Here is a 16,477-nt window from a genome sequence, read left to right as displayed (position 1 = left end):
ACACTAACACCCCCCCCCCCCCCCCCCCGCCCCTCCCCCCACCTCCACAGAGCGAGCAGCTCGTGGACCTGCTGCTGAACACCATCATGCTGTCCGTGCCCATATCGGGCAGCCACGGCAAGAACTTCCTCAGCTTCTCGCACGGCGAGTACTTCTACAGCCTCTTCCAGGCGACCGTCAACACCGAGCTGCTGAGGAGCCTGGAGGCGACGGTGCCGCGCCTCACTACCGTCTCCTCTCAGAATCCCGCCACGGTGAGCTCACTGGCGTTTTTTGCAAAAGACGGTAGAAGCTGCGCTAACCCCGCGGTGCCCCCCCCCCCCCCCCCCCTCCCCCCTCCTCGGTCCAGGTGAGCTTGTTGCTGAACGGAATGCTGGACCACAGCTTCAGGGAGCGCTCGGTGAGGAAGACTCAGGGCAAACAGCTGGTCGCCGAGGTGCTGAAGGCGTGGAGGAGCCTGCGGTCGTGGTGGGAGGGAGACACGGCCACCCCGGAGAACAAGACCGCCACCCTGGTGCTCCTCTCTAAGCTCCTGCAGGTACCCCCGCCCCCAATTCACACCAGAAACATCTGCAGCGCAGTCGGCTCAATTGGTTTCATGGCAGAATTGCAAGATCGCGCAGCGACCCGGATGGTTTCGCATGTATTTGAAGAAAACGACAGTGAAACGAAACTCTTTTGCCCGTCCCAACTGTGTCTCAAAGTATCGCTATGTGTAAAAAAAGAAAGAACTGAACTGCTGGTATCATAAAAAATGCAGGTATTTTAAAGTATACATGCATTTTGTTCATCGGGGTTTCAGATTTAAAGTGAAATTCTGCTTTATTATTTGACAGCTGAACTGAACAGCGTTGAAGCCGATCCACAGTAAAATAGGGCACATATAGAAAACAAAATCCAGCACATTGTGTACTATGATGAAAATCGACCGGATCCACCGTGTTTTCCGCTCACCGACTTCCTGCCTGAACGATTCTACCTGCTGCAATTGACTCGCCCTGGTGTGAACCTGCACTCTGAAAGCGTTTTCAGAGTCCACTCTGTCTGGCCCCTCCCCCCATCAGATCGACTCCTCCGTCTCCTCCGACGTCAACCATACAGCCTTCCAGCCGGTGTTTTCCACGTTCACCCTGCTGCTGGTCGACGCCAAGCTCCCGTTGAATCTGAAGGTAAAAGGACAGAGGAGTGTGGGGGGGGGTGGGGGTAGTTTGCGCCGCAGCGGCTCGCACTTTGAAGACAAAACCCCAAACGGAGCTTTTCTCGCGGATCCGTTCAGAGCCAGGCCCTGCTGGTGTTGCCCTTCTTCACGAGCCTCCCCGAGGAGCCGCTGGCCGAGCTGCAGGGGGCGCTGGACACCCTGGTCGTCTCCCACTTCCCCATGCAGTCGGACGAGTTCGCCAGGGGCTCGCTGCACCGCAACAACTACATGGACTGCGTCCGCAAGGTGAGTATATATATTTTTTTCCGATTATTCCCAAGTGTCTGACTGATCTTTGCTATAATTTGAACCCAGCGGTTTAGTGTTTCAGGACTGATAGCATAACTTAAACATTCAGTTTCAGTGACTGGTCGCACTTTGACGCCGCGATAAGACGTTATGCGCCTTTTTGGAGACTCCACGCTCAACACGCAAGTCGTCTGACGTCACCCAGGAAGTCAAAAGCTGTTTTTTCAATCCCGCTTTTCAGTTGCTGGACGCCCTGGAACTCTGTCACAGCCCGCTGCTGCTCAAGCTGATGGCCAGGATCCTGTGTCGCGACAGGAAACACATCATGGAGGAGCAGTTCCACACCTGCTTCCAGAGAATCGCCAAAAGGTGCGCGTGAAAGGACACGCCATTCGCTACTACTAGATGCTGTCGCAACGGCAACGGACGTGAAGAATTTATTTTAAATTTTTTTCTGTTTCATCAGGTCCAGCGTTGAGCGGCAGCTGCAGCTGCTGCTCGCAGTGTACGGCGTCATCCAGCAGGTGGACGTGCCGACGAACTCCATGCTGCAGGACATGATGGACAGGGTCCTGCTGCCGCTGGCGACCCACTGTGGCACCAAGGCCCTCGGTGACTTTTTTGTGGCAAACGTCTGCGAAATAACGTCCCTGCTGCTCAGCCGCTTCACCAAGGTCGGCCCCAGAAAGTTGCGACCACCAATTTGCCGTTCTGTAGTAGACATTTAACGTGATTTTTTCGATTTCTTTCCCCGCCCCTCCGACAGTCAAATGAAGCGGATTTTGAGATCCAGTTGCTGAAGAAGAGCGGCTGCTTCAAGCTGACGGAGCTGCTGTACTCTCGGCTCCCCAAAGAAGAGGTTTACTCCAAAGAATCCCGTATTAATCGAGCCTACTGCCGTTCAGACCAAACGGAGGGCAACGAGCTGTCCAAGGCCTTGATCAAGTAGGACTCTTTTCCCAGCCAATTTTAACGTGACCTGGATTTCAGATTGATTTGAATTGTCATTTCTCATTCCACCCGGAACCAAGGCAATATTGTTTCTGCTTCTCGGCCAGGTCCTGTTTTGAAGCTTTCACTGAGAACATGGCAGGGGAGACTCAACTCCTCGAGCTCAGGCGGCTCTATCACTGCGCCGCATACAACTGCGCCATGGGCGCCATCAGCTGCAGCTTCAGCGAGCCCAAGTTCTACCAAGGGTTCCTGTTCAGCGAGAAACCAGAGAAGGTACTCTGAGGACTTGCAGCCACCATCATGCATATTCTGTGAAATTTCCAAGTCCTCTCTCGAGAACAAATGTTTTTTTCTTTCCCCTCCCAGAATCAATTCATCCTGGAAAATATCATCGATGCCAGCAGGACTTACAACTTTCCTGTTGAAATTGATGTACGTTTCATGCCGCCGTGACCTTATGATTGCAAACTGACGACGATGCGCATTGACACTCATGCATTTTGCCAAATTAGGTCCCGCTTGAAAGAAAAAAGAGGTACGTCATGATTCGAAAAGAAGTCGGTGAAGAGAATGAAGGTACGTATTGTGTCAGCGAGTGGAATATAATTAAGTTTTATGTTTTTTATTTATGTGATTAAAACGTTGCACATTAATTGACATGTCAGCAAAACCATCAATGTAAATATGCCGGAGTTGCAATCCGTTGTCCTAAGGCAGATGTTTAAAAACATAGAAACGGTACATTATATATACACAATACACTATGACAAATAGATAAAACATGAAACATGATTCTTATTTTCACTCAACAGCTTGAGAGATTTTATCATATATATCATATTTTCCTTGACGAGGGTTTCGCTGTGTGCGATCTCCCCAGACGCCCCCGTGTACCTGTCCTCCCAGTCGTACATGGCCGACAGCAGCCTGAGCGAGGAGATGAGCCAGTTCGATTTCTCCACCGGGGTGCAGAGCTTTTCGTTCAGCTCACAAAACCCGGAAGGACGCAGGCGCACGCTCGTGAAAAGGGTCAGACAGAGTTTTATTTTTTAATTTTGTCGATCCACTCACAGAATTTGTAATTATTCGTGTTATTATCGTGTTATTATCGTGTCATTATTGTGTTATTATTTTATTGTTATATCGTATTATTATCGTAATTCACATTCAAATACCTGGTGATTTTAAGGACAGTAAAGACAATGTTCTGCTTTGACGACAAAGGAATCGACGGAAGAGACGAGTCCCGCCCAGGACGCGACGGTGGACCTCGAAATGGACGAGCTGAATCAGCACGAGTGCATGGCAGCCATGACGGCGCTCATCGGCCACATGCGCAGAAACGGCATCACGCCCAAAATCGAGGAGGTCAGCGGGGCGGCGTCAAGTCGGGTTAATTTCCAGAGGTGCCGCTTCCCGAAGCGAAAACTCATCTCTGCCTCTCAAACAGGGAGCGGCGCCGAGTGAACTCCCTCCCTGGATGAAGTTCCTGCACGCCAAGCTGGCCAACCCGTCCACGCCTCTGAACATCCGACTCTTCGTCTCCAAGCTGGTCATCAACGCGGAGGAGGTGACCCCCCCCCCCCCCCCCTGCGACTCGGGAGAGCTGAGATCTCCAGCCGCCGGGGTTCTCGATCTAACGTCCCGGATTTCCGCAGGTGTTCCGGCCGTACGCCAAACACTTCCTGGGGCCCCTCCTGCAGCTCGTGGCGTCCGGGAACAACGGCGGGGACGGGATCCACTTCATGGTGGTGGACGTGGTGGTCACGGTGCTCTCGTGGCTCAGCGTGGCGACCCCGAAGGTTCTCCAGAGCCCACCAAATACGCAAGCATACCACAACGTGTGAAAAATGCCGCTCACTCGTGCCATTTGTTCTGCGGTAACGATCCAGGGTAACCCCAGGGACGAAGTGCTCGCCAACCGCCTGCTGGAGTTCCTGATGAAGAACAGCTTCCACCCCAAGCGGGCAGTTTTCCGCCACAACCTCGAGATCATCCGCACCGTGGTGGAGTGTTGGAAGGACTGTCTGCATGTGCCGTACAGGTAGCTCTCCCTCCCACCTGAGGATCTGTTTTTGCCACCCCCCCCCCCCCCCAACAGTCCAAGATGGGGGCCCATTAATTTCATCGAAAGCAATTTTGATTTTAATTTCTCTTTTAATTCCTCTGCCTTGCAGTCTCATTTATGACCGATTCCGAGGCACCGACGCAAACAGCAAAGACAACTCCGTGGGCCTTCAGCTGCTGGGCATCATCCTGGCAAACAACCTCCCCGCTTACGACGCTTCCTGCGGGATCGAGTACGGGAGGTAAAACCTACGTTTTAAGCGGCGCCTGCCTTCGTTAGCGCCGCAATTCCAAAAGTCTGCAAAGTGATCTTGACGACTTCATTTTGTCTGTTGAAATTCAGGTACATCCAGTCGCTCACGAGCAACCTGTCCTTCGTGAGGTATAAGGAGATCCACGTGGCTGCCGCAGAAATCATCGGCCTCACGCTGAAGAATTTGACCAACATGAGCGAAGTATGAGGCTGACTCTCACTGCACCTGCAAATGAAAATATGTGTTTGATTTTTATGCAATATCTTTTTTTTTTGTAAACTTCGTTTTGTACAATTTCAGATACAAACAAAAGTTACTAAAAATATATAAAATAATAAAATAATATATATATTTTTTTAATCTGAAATGGAATCAGAGGTAGCAGAGTTTATCTAGTCCTATCCTCAAATTTAATTTGCAAAAAAATAAATACAATTTAATCACCTTTTTTTAATGTTCTTTTTCCACAGCTTCACCAAGAACTTTTCGATCTCGCTGCGAGTAAAATAACAAATCTAAAGAAAAAGGACCTGGATGACAAGTTCATTATTTGCCTGAATAAAATATCGAAGCACTTTCCTCCGTTCATGGATCGGTACGTTTTGGAACATTTGTCGTGGTTCTCTTCAGATTTTCAGGAAATTAATTTTATTTTTTTTTTTTTGATTTCCAGGTTTGTCAACCACGTGTTCTTCCTCCTGCCGAAGTTGCATGGCGTCTTGAGGACGTGCTGCTTGGAGTGCGTGCTGAGCCGAGCCGACGTCATCCCGGACATTTTCCTGCAGCTGAAGACCTCCGGCTTCATCCAGATGATCGGCCACAGGTATAATACCTCGCGTCTTTGATTCCACACTGTTGTTCCTGTCGCCCCGTGATTGAGCTCTTATGTGTTCCCCGGTCTTCGCTCCCAGGGATGAAGGGAAGCAGAGAGTTTGCCTGGACATCATTCACAAGATCATCGCCCTCCTGACTCCGGTCCAGCTTCAGGAGCTCCTCGGCTCGGTGACGGCGTTCACCTCCCATCCCTCGCCGGTGTGCAGGGAGAGGATGTACGACATTCTCATGTGGATCCAGGACAACTACAGGTGCTGAACGCAGCCGTCGATCTTGCGTTGCTGTGACTCTGGATGTTTTTACATTAGGGCTGTCGAAGTTAACGCGTTCACTCAAACTCCTATATACATATAATGTATAAGAAACACAATAAATATCTTGGAAAAGTTACACATACAACAGAGTAAAAAAAATTGCAATCAATTTACGATTAATCGCGAGTTAACTCAGGACGCTATGCGATTAATCGCGATTAAAAATGTATTTGTTTTTTTCTTTCAGCGATGACGAGAGCATGCAGGACAACACTTCCGTGGCGGTTTTAAATGCGGCGAAGGAGAAACTTCTCCAAGGACTTTCCGATGAAAACCAAGGCCTTCAGTAAGTGCAAACTACGCCATGCGTTTCCATCAGAAGAAGAAGAAAAGACGAAAAATGCTATCTGAAGACGTATTTAATTTGCAGGCTCTACGTTCGTAACTTCTGGAGTCACGAGAAGCGCCTCCCCACCGCCACCCTGGAGCGGATGCTGACCGTGCTCAGCTCGCTGTACTCGGGTCAGATCGAGCGCTGTTTCCTGAGCCTGGCCACCAACCTGCTGCTGGAGATGACCAGCCAGAGCCCCGACTTCAAGAGGGACATGTTCGAGTACCCCCTCTCGGAGTGCACCTTCCAGGATTACGTCATCGATTCCAACTGGCGCTTCCGCAACACGGTGATGACGCCGATGTTTGTGGAGACTCAGAGCACTCAGGGCCCAGAGAGCTTGGCGGCGACCCAGTCAGGACCGGCGAAGGGGATGGTCCGAGCCACCCAGATGTCGTTGGAGTTTTCTCAGACCCAAACAGAAGGTACGGTTTTTTCCCAAAACTGATGTTGGCACCAAGCCTCGTGCACGCACACATTTTCCCTTTTTGATTCCTCTCAGGTCGCCGCACGGCGTATAACTGGCTGACGGGCAGCAGCGTGGACACTCTGGCAGACTACACAGTGGGATCCGAGTCCATGTCTTCTCTGATGGTCTTCGATAAGAAAGCCGAGAGACGAATGGCGTCCAGGAGGCCGGTGGGAGAAGGCTTCGGCATGAGGCGTCTGACCTCGTCATCGGACGAGGTGGACAGTCGCACCGCAGGTCAGTCAAGTGGTAGGAGTGTTTAAAAATGAAGCAATTTCAAGACATCAAGACAAGTCATGCAGCTGTCTGAATGAATGCCAACAGCGGAGAACGACCGGCGCAGGAACATCTTGAGACTGAGACGCAGGTTCCTCAAAGATCAAGAGAAAACCAGCCTGAATTATGCGCAAAAAGAGATTCGGCAGCAACGACAGAAAAAGGTACGTGACGTTCTTCCACACAAGGAGGAACTGGCCTCTCCGAACTGTCTCACCAACCCCATTGTTGGTGGTCCCCTAGGAAGAAAAAGCCGAGCAAAGGCTGCGAAAAGAGGCTCAGGTGACTCTGTACCGCAGCTATCGAGTGGGAGACTTCCCCGACATCCAGATCTCCTACAGCAGCCTCATCACCCCTCTGCAAGCGCTGGCCCAAGTGAGACTGCTGCTGCTTCGAAAAAAAAATAGGTGAGAGGCCAAAACGGCCTGTTCATTTTTAAACATATTTTTCGCCCTTCTGTTGCTGCAGAGGGACCCCATATTAGCCAAGCAGCTGTTCAGCGCCGTGTTCGCCGGCGTCCTCTGCGAAATGGAGAAAGTCAAACCGCGAGAGGAGAGCGCGAGGATCAAGGAGCAGCTGCGGGTCAACATGAACGCGTTCCTGAGCAAGAGCGCCCTCTGCTTCCCCCCTTTCATCGCGTGCGTGCAGGTACAACGCGTAGGGGTGGGAATCGCTAGGCACCTGACGATTTGGTTAGATTACGATTCAGGGCTATGACGCAATTAATCACGATAAATATATTAATATATATATATATATACGTGTATATATATATGTATATATATATGTACATATATATATATATATATATATATATATATATATATATATATATATATATATATATATATATATATATATATATATATATATATATATATATATATATATATATATATATATATACATATATATATATATATATACATACATACATACATACATACATACATACATACATACATACATATATATATATACATATATATATATATACATATATATATGTGTGTGTGTATATGTGTGTGTGTATAAGTGGTCTCAGGATTGGTTTTGAGACCAATCTCGAGTACTACAACACCACCTCACCATTCTTGCTGCGGCCGTCTCTGTTTCGAAGGAAATGTGCTACCAGAACCGGGATCTGCAGAACCTGGACCCGGCGGCCATCAGCACCACGTGCCTGGTGAGTCTCCAGCAGCCGTCCGGGATCCTCCTGCTGGAGGAGGGCCTGTTGCACGCCGGCGTCCCGGCCGAGCCTCCGTCCAAGCGGTCCAGGGGACGGCGGGAGATCCCCCCAGACACCAACAAATGGATCCACCTGGCAAGGTATTGCAGTGTTGCAGCACCAGTGAGCAACTGAGCAACTGTAATGTAAGGAATTCAACTACAAATGAGGTGAACTATCCCCTGTGATGAAAAGCTCAACACCTCTCCAGGCTGTACAGATCTCTGGAAGATTACGACGTCGTCCGCGGCATCTTCGGGGGGAAGGTCGGGACCAAGTCCATCACCTGCACTGCGCTTCAGGCCGAAGCCAGCACCGACTACGCGGAGGCTGTGAAGCTCTACAATGAGGTATTGCTCTCCCTGCAATGCACACAGTGTATAAGTGTCTGCTGTTGGAAAGTCCGACGATCCATGAAGCTCAAGGTTTTACAAAACCATAACCTGTCACAGTCCAAGTCCAAGCAAATCAGTGGATCAGTTCTTTTCACCTCAAGTCACTTCCTCAAGTCGCAGAATGTCGTAATGTGATTTTGTAGGTCCGTCATTAATTTGCTGTCCTGGGAACACTCGGACGAGCCACTTTACAGCTGACTATGACCTCAGGCACTAATGCATCATGCCATGCTGTCAGTGATTGATGCTCTCATTCACCTTTGCAAGGCCCTGAACACTGAGCAGTGGAGCGACGGCGAGCCCGCCGAGGCGGAGAAGGACTTCTGGGAGATTGCTGCCATGGAGGCCTACAATCACCTGATGGAGTGGAAGTCTCTGCAGTACTGCTCCACAGTGTACATCGACGAGGCCTCGCCGCCTGACCTGGAGAAGATGTGGGCGGAGCCGCTCCACCAGGTACATTTTTTTTTTTTTTTAAATCATATTTTATTGTGTCATAGTTGACATGTTACGGAAGAGGATTAGGGCCACAAGTTTGTGAAAATTTTGTATTTTCAGATTAAAGTTGAAATTTTGTGAATAAAGTGGAAATTTTGTGATTGAAGTGGAAATTTTGCAAGTAAAGTGGAAGTTTGAAGAATAAGGTTACCATTGTGTGGATAAAATCAAAATTTCATGATTAAAGTGGACATTTCGAGAGTAAAGTCGAAATTTCAAGAATAAGTCGAAATGTCCCCCTAAAACCCTCCTGTGCACGCGGCAGGAGATGTACCTGCCGCACATGATCCGCAGCGCGCTCAAGCAGCTGCAGCAGGGCGAGACGGACCAGACCCTCCTCAGCTTCGTGGACGGGGCCATGAGGGTGGAGGAGCGCAAGAAGCTGCTGGAGAGCCACTACAGCCAGGAGCTCAGCCTGCTCTACATCCTGCAGGAGGACTACGACCGCGCAAAGTACTACGCCAGCTGCGCCATGGAGCTCTTCATGGAGGTCCGCTGCCGCCGCCGCCACCGCTAAAAAGTCCCGCCCAAACGATGGATGATGGCCGTGCGTGTTGCTCACTGTGTTGTTTTGTCCGTGTAGAACTACTCCAGCGTGGACACGCTGATGACTCAGAGTCGGCTGACCACCCTGCAGTCCGTGCAGGCTTTGACTGAGATCCACGACTTCCTGCAGTTCATCAGAGGAGAGGGTGAGCCGCGACGAGAACATAAACTTGGCCGCATCGAAAAACATTTCAGAACACCAAGAAGGCAAATCGGCATTTCCCCGACCGAGTGTCGTATTTAGTTCTGTCCATGTCCATGAGCCTGTATCAAATTCTTCCGTTAGTGTCGGTGACCTCGCTCAAGCGACTCGTCAGCCAGTGGACTGAGAGGTATCCCGACACCAAAGTGGATCCGGTGAACCAGTGGGACGACATCATCACTTCAAGGCGAGACACAAAGAGCAGTTTCTTCTTCTTCTTCTACTTCTTCTTCTTCTTCTTCTTCTTCTTCTTCTTCTTCTTCAATCGTCAGGCAGCTAATCTCGGCCTCTCCGACCCGTCTCCTCCCTCAGATGTTTCTTCTTGGACAAGATCGCGGAGAAGCTGGCGGGCCACGCGCCCGCCGACAGCATGGAGGTGGACGCTTCCGAGGACCCGGCGGGCGGCGTCCGCGCGTTAGTCGCCGACTGCAAGTTCACCATGAACCTGGAGATGGCCGACAGCGCGTGGAAGCAGGTAACATGGAGATGTCTCGTATTTCGGGGGGGGTCAAATAAAGGGAGGGGGGAAAAAAACCCTACTCACTTGGTTCTGTGTACGTTTAGAATAACTTTCCAGTGGCCACCAAGCTGCTGAAGGGGCTCCACAGAGAAGCCAAAACCAACCGCCGCTGGATGATGAGCTGGACCCACAGCCTGAGCCGCTACAGCCACAAACGCAGCCAGTCGCAGGGTCCCGTGGAGCAGATCAGCTGCCTGATGAAAACCATCTCATACCTGGGTGAGTGCAAGGCCCTGCGTGGAAACGGTTTCAAGGAAACCCCGGCGTAGGTACAAAATCTGTCCGGGCTACCAGATCTGTCCGCCCGGGGTCCAGCGAAACCAATGACGGGGCTAAGTGCTGTCTGTCAGGGTACGGGAAAACATACGACATCAAACTACATCGTGGTCGAACAGACGGATGGATGGATGGACGGACAGACGAAGAGATAGATAGATAGAGGAATGTATGTAGATATAGATAGATATAGATATAGATAGACGAATAGAGATATAGAGATATAGATAAATGCTGTCTGGCCACCTTATGGCACCTCTGTTAGGACAAACGACATCACGCACCAACAGTTAGACACATAGACAGATAGATAGATATATGTAGATATAGATAGATATAGATATATAGATAGAGATAGATAAATAGACAGATAGATGGAGATATAGATAGATAAATATTTGTAGATATAGATAGATATAGATAGAGATAGAGATAGCCGAACGGCAACTCTATTAGGACAAACTACATCACGGACAGACGATAGATAGATAGATTGATATAATAATATTATCTTTATTATATCTATATGTAATCCTATTCTCATGTTCTATCTATCCATTAAAGAAACAAACAAGATAATTGGATTATATATAGATATATAGACAGATATAATTATATTATATCTGTCTATCGTCCGTCCATCCGTGATGTAGTTTGTCCTAATAGAGTTGCCGTAGGGACCCTGGACAGATCCCGTAGCTGGGCAGATTTTATCTGTCTATCTGTCTGTCCGTGCGTGATGTAGTTTCAGACAGAATCTGTCTGTCTGTTTGTCTGTCTTTCTATATATCCAAATTCATCCACCCCATGTAAACGTATCGCTTTTGGCAAAGCAGCTGGATTTTTTTTGTTGTTGTTGTTGTTGCAAACAAACGTAGTGAGAAGCGCCTTCAAACCGCTTCCCCGTCGGCCGCTCTCTCTCCCGCCCCCTTGCAGAAGACATCGAGGCCGAGTGTCAGAGCTCCACCAAGGTGTTCAGGTACCAGAAGGTCCTGCAGGCCACGTCTTTCCACCTGCTGGCTGCCGCCGTGGGCAAAAGCCCCTCCGTCCTGGGAACCATCGACGGCGCCAAGGCGGAGAAAGTCGCCAGGCTCTCGGGAGCCGCTTGGCCCGTCCACGACCCGAAGGTGCCGCAGTCAATCCAGATGAGAAGTGTTTTATTCTCAAGAGACGGAAGAAAAGACGGATTGAATCTACTCTGCAGGAAGTGGAGGCGGGACTGCAGCTGAAGGCGCTGGCGTCGTTCCGCGAGGCCGCCCGCAAGGCCGACGAGGAGGTCCAGTCCTACGCCCGGGACTGCGTGGAGAGCAGCAGCGTCGTGGAGACCTACATGTCCCTGGCCAACTTCTGCGACAAGCTGCTGCGCGCGGAGGAGCAGGGCGGCGACGGTAAGGCGGCCGAGCCGCGGTGGAGGGTCGGTGGAACCCGGAAACGCAGCAGTCACAGCTCACCTTCTTTGTTTCGGGCGCAGTGGAGAGCCGCTTCCCAGACTCCTCGGCGCTGCCTGTCCACCTGGTGCGGAGCATGCTGAAGGCGCTGAGGATGAACTCGGAGGAGGCTCGCCTCAAGTTCCCGCGCCTGCTGCAAATCATCGAGTGCTACCCGGCCGAGACCATGGACCTGATGACCAAGGAGGTGCGCGGCAGGACCCGGGGGTCGTCCGCAGTGGCCGCCGCCGCCGCCACTGTCATCCTCATCACTCTCTCTCTCTCTCTCTCTCTCTTTCTCGCTCTCTCTCAGATGACGTCGGTCCCCTGCTGGATGCTGATCGGCTGGATCGGCCAGATGGTGGCGCTGCTGGACAAGCCCGAAGCCGTGGCCGTGCAGCACTGCGTGGGCCAGATTGCCGAGTTCTACCCGCAGGCGCTGGTCTACGCCCTGATGATCAGCAGCGAGGATTACAGCTTCCAGGACTCGGCGACGGGGCACAAGCAGCGCGAGTTTGTCGCCAGGTACCGGGCGGGGTCTCCAAATCAAACACTGTGTTTACACGCGCAAATTTCTCCGATCCGATCTAAACATCGGTTGGTCGTAAATTTGGCCATGGACGTAATTGTCTAATTTTCCAGAAATAGTTGCAGAAGGAAGTTTTTTTTATTTTATTTTTTTCCATGCAAAAATAACGTGTGTGTGTGTGTGTGTGTGTGTGTGTGTGTGTGTGTGTGTGTGCCCACGCTTGTGTTGGATCCACACAGGATCAGGAGCAAGCTGGACAAAGGAGGAGCCGTGAAGAACTTTGTGGATGCGCTGCAGCAGCTCACCAACCCGGAAATGATTTTCAAGGTAGCGGATGGAAACTGAATGACGCCACAGCCAGTTCCGGCAACCCTTTGACGTTTTTGTTTTTCCACGCAGGACTGGTGGGACGGCGTGAAGAACACGATGGAAAAGCCGGTTTTCGACAAGAAGCGGATGGGCGACATGTTCGAGGAGATGTTCGCCTCCCTCGGGGACGGTGACACCGCCGGTCACGGGACGTTCCGCAAGAAATTCATCAAGGTTTGGGGAGGGGATTTGTCTTCGATGTATTCATCCACCATGAAGCAAAAGCATCACACTGCTCAATGCGAGAGTTATGGTGCTGTGCGTTCCGAGATACATATATGGTTTCTTGTGTTTTCTGACTTCTTAGTTCCAGTGATTGTTTCACTGAATGACAACAACTCGGATTCATTCTTTCGGTTTTTCACTACTTACACCAGCGGGGAAAAAAGTGCACAATTTTACTCAATCCCACTTATTGTCATTGAATTGCCAGAGAAACCTTTATTTTGTACGTTTCAAAAGGTTTGTCCGCATTAGAGGCGCACAAATTAATGGAAATGACTTTAATGTTTATTGTTAGTACAACAATAGTAAACTTAATTCTCATCTTGTTGAAATACCCAGTTGTGAGCTGGGCAGAATAGTGCACGTGCAGCAAGTGGGTGAGTGTCGGTGACTGCCCTTGAATAAACTGACTCAAGACTCAAGAATGATTCTTGGCCGCAATGCATTGCATTAAAAATGCATGAGGTGTCCAAAAACTTTTTTTCCACCACCGTATAATATGAATTTGACTTTTTATGCTTCTCTTAATTTGTATCAGTTTAAACTATTGTTATTATCTATAGATGGATGCAAGTCCTAATTTGTCAGACTGCATTTTAAATTAAAAAAAAGAAAATCATGCCAAATGGTGCAAACCCAAGTTGTCTGGGACTAATCACGATCTTTCAATTATTATTTTTTTCTTCCAAGGAATTTGCTAAAAAAGTGAAGACCCTGCTGGGGCCAAATGGCAGCACGGTGTTTGACAAGAGAAGGGACAAAGGCTTCCTGAGGAGGGTGGAAGAGCTGGCGGCGTCCATGCGGGAATTTCAGAAGGACAAGGAGCCGGGGAACCTGAAGGAGTACTCGTCCTGGCTGAGCTCGTTCAAGGCCGACGCGTTCGGCAACGATCTGGAGATCCCAGGTAGGCAGGCAGGGCGGGTCGGGACAGCGGCTCCCCCGTGAGGGAACGCGCGGAATGAATTTTCAGAGATAAAGGCCGATCGGAAATAAGGAATACAAGCGAATGCATATTCTGGGCAAAGACTCACAGTTGGAGATGTTTTGTGTTGCAGGACAGTACGACGGCAGATCCAAACCTTTGCCCGAGTACCACGCAAAAATAACGGGCTTCGACGAGAGGGTACGCTCCCATGCCGTCTGCAACGCGAAACGCCCCGCGAATGTGCGGCATTGTCACCCGAGTGCGAACGTGTTCCCGCGCAGGTCAAGGTGATGTCCTCCATCCGCCGGCCCAAGCGCCTGATCATCCGCGGGGACGACGAGCGGGACCACCCCTTCCTGGTGAAGGGCAGCGAGGACCTGCGGCAGGACCAGCGCATCGAGCAGCTCTTCGCCGTCATGAACATCCTGCTGGGCCACGACGCCGCTTGCGCGCGCCGGGGCCTGCAGCTGCGCACCTACCAAGTCATTCCCATCACCGCCAGGTACAGGGAGGAGGAGGGCAGGGGAGTGGGGGGGGGGGGCGCCATCGAAGGCAGCGGTCGGTTATGTGGGACCTTATGACTTTGCTGCTCAAGTTTCACCCATTTGATTTCCTGGTTTTCCTGCTGTGATAGAATCGGTGTCATCGAATGGATGGAGAACACCTGCACCCTCAAAGAGTTCCTGAGCAACACGATGACCGAGGAGGAACAGCGCAGGGCTTCAGGGTGAAGAGCCATTTCTATGATTCGCCTCGTGTAAAAAAAAAAAAAAAAAAAAACAACAACAAAAAAAAAAACTAAGAAAATGGACTAAATACGTTTTCATTCATTTAAAGTGTTCTGTATGTGTTTGGTGTCTCAGGGCTCAGCAAATCCACAATAATTGGCTCGCAGATTTCGGCAAGAAGCTGAAAATGAATGGCATCAGAACGTACGCCGCCACCTACAAGTAAGTTTTGTTTCTGTTCATATGTATGTATGTATGCCAGATTTGGTCAATTTTATTCAATTAAATTCCAAAATGTGTTATTTTTGTCTAATGTATTATTATTATTATTATTATTATTATTATTATTATTTTTATATATATATTCTTTTGTTTTTCTTTTTAACTACAGGGCAGCGAAACGTGCCGACGCCGTCAACAACTTCATGAAAGTGCAGCAGCTCATCCCCGGTGACCTCCTCAAGTGCGTCCAGGCTCCCCAACTGCAAAGCAACCCCCAGTCTCAGCGCTTGGATGAGCACATTTCATTCTTCATTTCCTGCTGCTCCTCATTGCAGGAGAGCCTTCCTGAAGATGTGCAACAGTCCCGAGGCCTTCCTGTCCCTGCGCTCCCACTTTGTCAGCTCTCACGCCCTGCTGTGCGTCAGCCACTGGGTCCTGGGCATCGGGGACCGCCACCTCTCCAACTTCATGCTCAACATGGAGACGGGCGGCATGATCGGCATCGACTTTGGTCACGCCTTCGGCTCTGCCACTCAGGCAAGTGTCGGGCCCGAACTTGCACGTACATGAATGGTTTTTAAGAAAAACTCAAACCCCAAAGAAAAACAAACCTGGTCGCACCAATAAGCCTGCAACAAGAGTTCGAGGCCAGTGGATTGTGATAAGATGTCAAATGCCACAGAATGTCCTGAGCTCGTGCAATCAGTTAGCGGTAGCGACTCAAAACATAGACAGGAAGTAGCGAAAACATTATTCTTTTGCATGGGCCGATGAGAAGGTTGAAAACTGGTTGTCTCGTAATACGGGACACAAAGAGGACTTTCAGGAACAGTATCCCGTACGTATTCTACGTAAGCGTATTCGTACGATTCAAGTGGTTCGAGTAATCCGGACTTTAATCTTTCATCCTTCCCTGACGTGAAAGGACAACCCTCAACTCAATAAAATCCTCACTCTGTCGTCCTCGCAGTTCCTCCCCGTGCCGGAGCTCATGCCTTTCCGGCTGACCCAGCAGCTCGTCAACCTCATGCAGCCGCTGAGGGAGTCTGGCTTGATCCAGAGCGTCATGGTCCACTCCCTACGAGCGTACAGGGCCGAGCCGGATCTGTTGCTCAACACCATGGACGTGTTTGTCAAAGAGCCCTTGTTGGACTGGAAGGTAACGCCGAAGTTCCTCCTGTTCCCATCTTAGAAGAGAAAGAGAATCTGACCGCTGCACAAACTCCTTGCCCTTTTTTTTTCCAACCCCCAGAACTTTGAGTTAAAACAGCTGAAGAAAGGAGGCACGTGGACGCAGGAGGTGAACACCAAAGAAATCAACTGGTACCCTCTGCAGAAGGTGAACTTTGCCCGGAGGAAGCTCGAGGGAGCGAATCCGTCCGCGATAACCAGGTACGGTCACACGTCACAACCACGCAGGCATGGCGCTCACCCTGAAGAG

The 16,477-nt window shown here is 50.1% G+C and overlaps 1 protein-coding gene across 1 annotated transcript in view; it reads left to right on the top strand.

Moving 5' to 3' along the window:
• Nucleotides 1-16,477, top strand: part of prkdc (protein kinase, DNA-activated, catalytic subunit) — a 29,112-nt gene that overhangs the window by 12,021 nt on the left and 614 nt on the right. The window contains exons 36-84 of the mRNA XM_076013678.1: nucleotides 51-254; nucleotides 350-538; nucleotides 1,065-1,169; nucleotides 1,277-1,444; nucleotides 1,689-1,816; nucleotides 1,914-2,121; nucleotides 2,214-2,392; nucleotides 2,506-2,674; nucleotides 2,768-2,833; nucleotides 2,914-2,977; nucleotides 3,282-3,430; nucleotides 3,626-3,769; nucleotides 3,852-3,971; nucleotides 4,060-4,203; nucleotides 4,294-4,445; nucleotides 4,579-4,710; nucleotides 4,812-4,923; nucleotides 5,193-5,317; nucleotides 5,396-5,545; nucleotides 5,634-5,807; nucleotides 6,058-6,156; nucleotides 6,241-6,626; nucleotides 6,704-6,907; nucleotides 6,995-7,110; nucleotides 7,190-7,321; nucleotides 7,415-7,594; nucleotides 8,067-8,275; nucleotides 8,386-8,524; nucleotides 8,837-9,025; nucleotides 9,333-9,557; nucleotides 9,651-9,759; nucleotides 9,900-10,002; nucleotides 10,128-10,290; nucleotides 10,380-10,554; nucleotides 11,548-11,738; nucleotides 11,816-11,999; nucleotides 12,083-12,246; nucleotides 12,352-12,563; nucleotides 12,807-12,894; nucleotides 12,967-13,110; nucleotides 13,852-14,065; nucleotides 14,217-14,284; nucleotides 14,368-14,588; nucleotides 14,721-14,813; nucleotides 14,950-15,036; nucleotides 15,206-15,277; nucleotides 15,372-15,573; nucleotides 16,007-16,195; nucleotides 16,289-16,428. Of these exons, the coding sequence (XP_075869793.1) occupies nucleotides 51-254; nucleotides 350-538; nucleotides 1,065-1,169; nucleotides 1,277-1,444; nucleotides 1,689-1,816; nucleotides 1,914-2,121; nucleotides 2,214-2,392; nucleotides 2,506-2,674; nucleotides 2,768-2,833; nucleotides 2,914-2,977; nucleotides 3,282-3,430; nucleotides 3,626-3,769; nucleotides 3,852-3,971; nucleotides 4,060-4,203; nucleotides 4,294-4,445; nucleotides 4,579-4,710; nucleotides 4,812-4,923; nucleotides 5,193-5,317; nucleotides 5,396-5,545; nucleotides 5,634-5,807; nucleotides 6,058-6,156; nucleotides 6,241-6,626; nucleotides 6,704-6,907; nucleotides 6,995-7,110; nucleotides 7,190-7,321; nucleotides 7,415-7,594; nucleotides 8,067-8,275; nucleotides 8,386-8,524; nucleotides 8,837-9,025; nucleotides 9,333-9,557; nucleotides 9,651-9,759; nucleotides 9,900-10,002; nucleotides 10,128-10,290; nucleotides 10,380-10,554; nucleotides 11,548-11,738; nucleotides 11,816-11,999; nucleotides 12,083-12,246; nucleotides 12,352-12,563; nucleotides 12,807-12,894; nucleotides 12,967-13,110; nucleotides 13,852-14,065; nucleotides 14,217-14,284; nucleotides 14,368-14,588; nucleotides 14,721-14,813; nucleotides 14,950-15,036; nucleotides 15,206-15,277; nucleotides 15,372-15,573; nucleotides 16,007-16,195; nucleotides 16,289-16,428 (7,580 nt within the window). The remainder of the gene's footprint in view (nucleotides 1-50; nucleotides 255-349; nucleotides 539-1,064; nucleotides 1,170-1,276; nucleotides 1,445-1,688; nucleotides 1,817-1,913; nucleotides 2,122-2,213; nucleotides 2,393-2,505; nucleotides 2,675-2,767; nucleotides 2,834-2,913; nucleotides 2,978-3,281; nucleotides 3,431-3,625; nucleotides 3,770-3,851; nucleotides 3,972-4,059; nucleotides 4,204-4,293; nucleotides 4,446-4,578; nucleotides 4,711-4,811; nucleotides 4,924-5,192; nucleotides 5,318-5,395; nucleotides 5,546-5,633; nucleotides 5,808-6,057; nucleotides 6,157-6,240; nucleotides 6,627-6,703; nucleotides 6,908-6,994; nucleotides 7,111-7,189; nucleotides 7,322-7,414; nucleotides 7,595-8,066; nucleotides 8,276-8,385; nucleotides 8,525-8,836; nucleotides 9,026-9,332; nucleotides 9,558-9,650; nucleotides 9,760-9,899; nucleotides 10,003-10,127; nucleotides 10,291-10,379; nucleotides 10,555-11,547; nucleotides 11,739-11,815; nucleotides 12,000-12,082; nucleotides 12,247-12,351; nucleotides 12,564-12,806; nucleotides 12,895-12,966; nucleotides 13,111-13,851; nucleotides 14,066-14,216; nucleotides 14,285-14,367; nucleotides 14,589-14,720; nucleotides 14,814-14,949; nucleotides 15,037-15,205; nucleotides 15,278-15,371; nucleotides 15,574-16,006; nucleotides 16,196-16,288; nucleotides 16,429-16,477) is intronic.

Source organism: Nelusetta ayraudi, unplaced genomic scaffold (genome assembly GCF_046127955.1).
Source record: "Nelusetta ayraudi isolate G7.1 ecotype Tasmania unplaced genomic scaffold, CSIRO-AGI_Nayr_v1 ptg000155l, whole genome shotgun sequence".
NCBI classification, from domain to species: Eukaryota; Metazoa; Chordata; class Actinopteri; order Tetraodontiformes; family Monacanthidae; genus Nelusetta; species Nelusetta ayraudi.
This window is presented reverse-complemented; position numbering and strand designations above follow the sequence as displayed.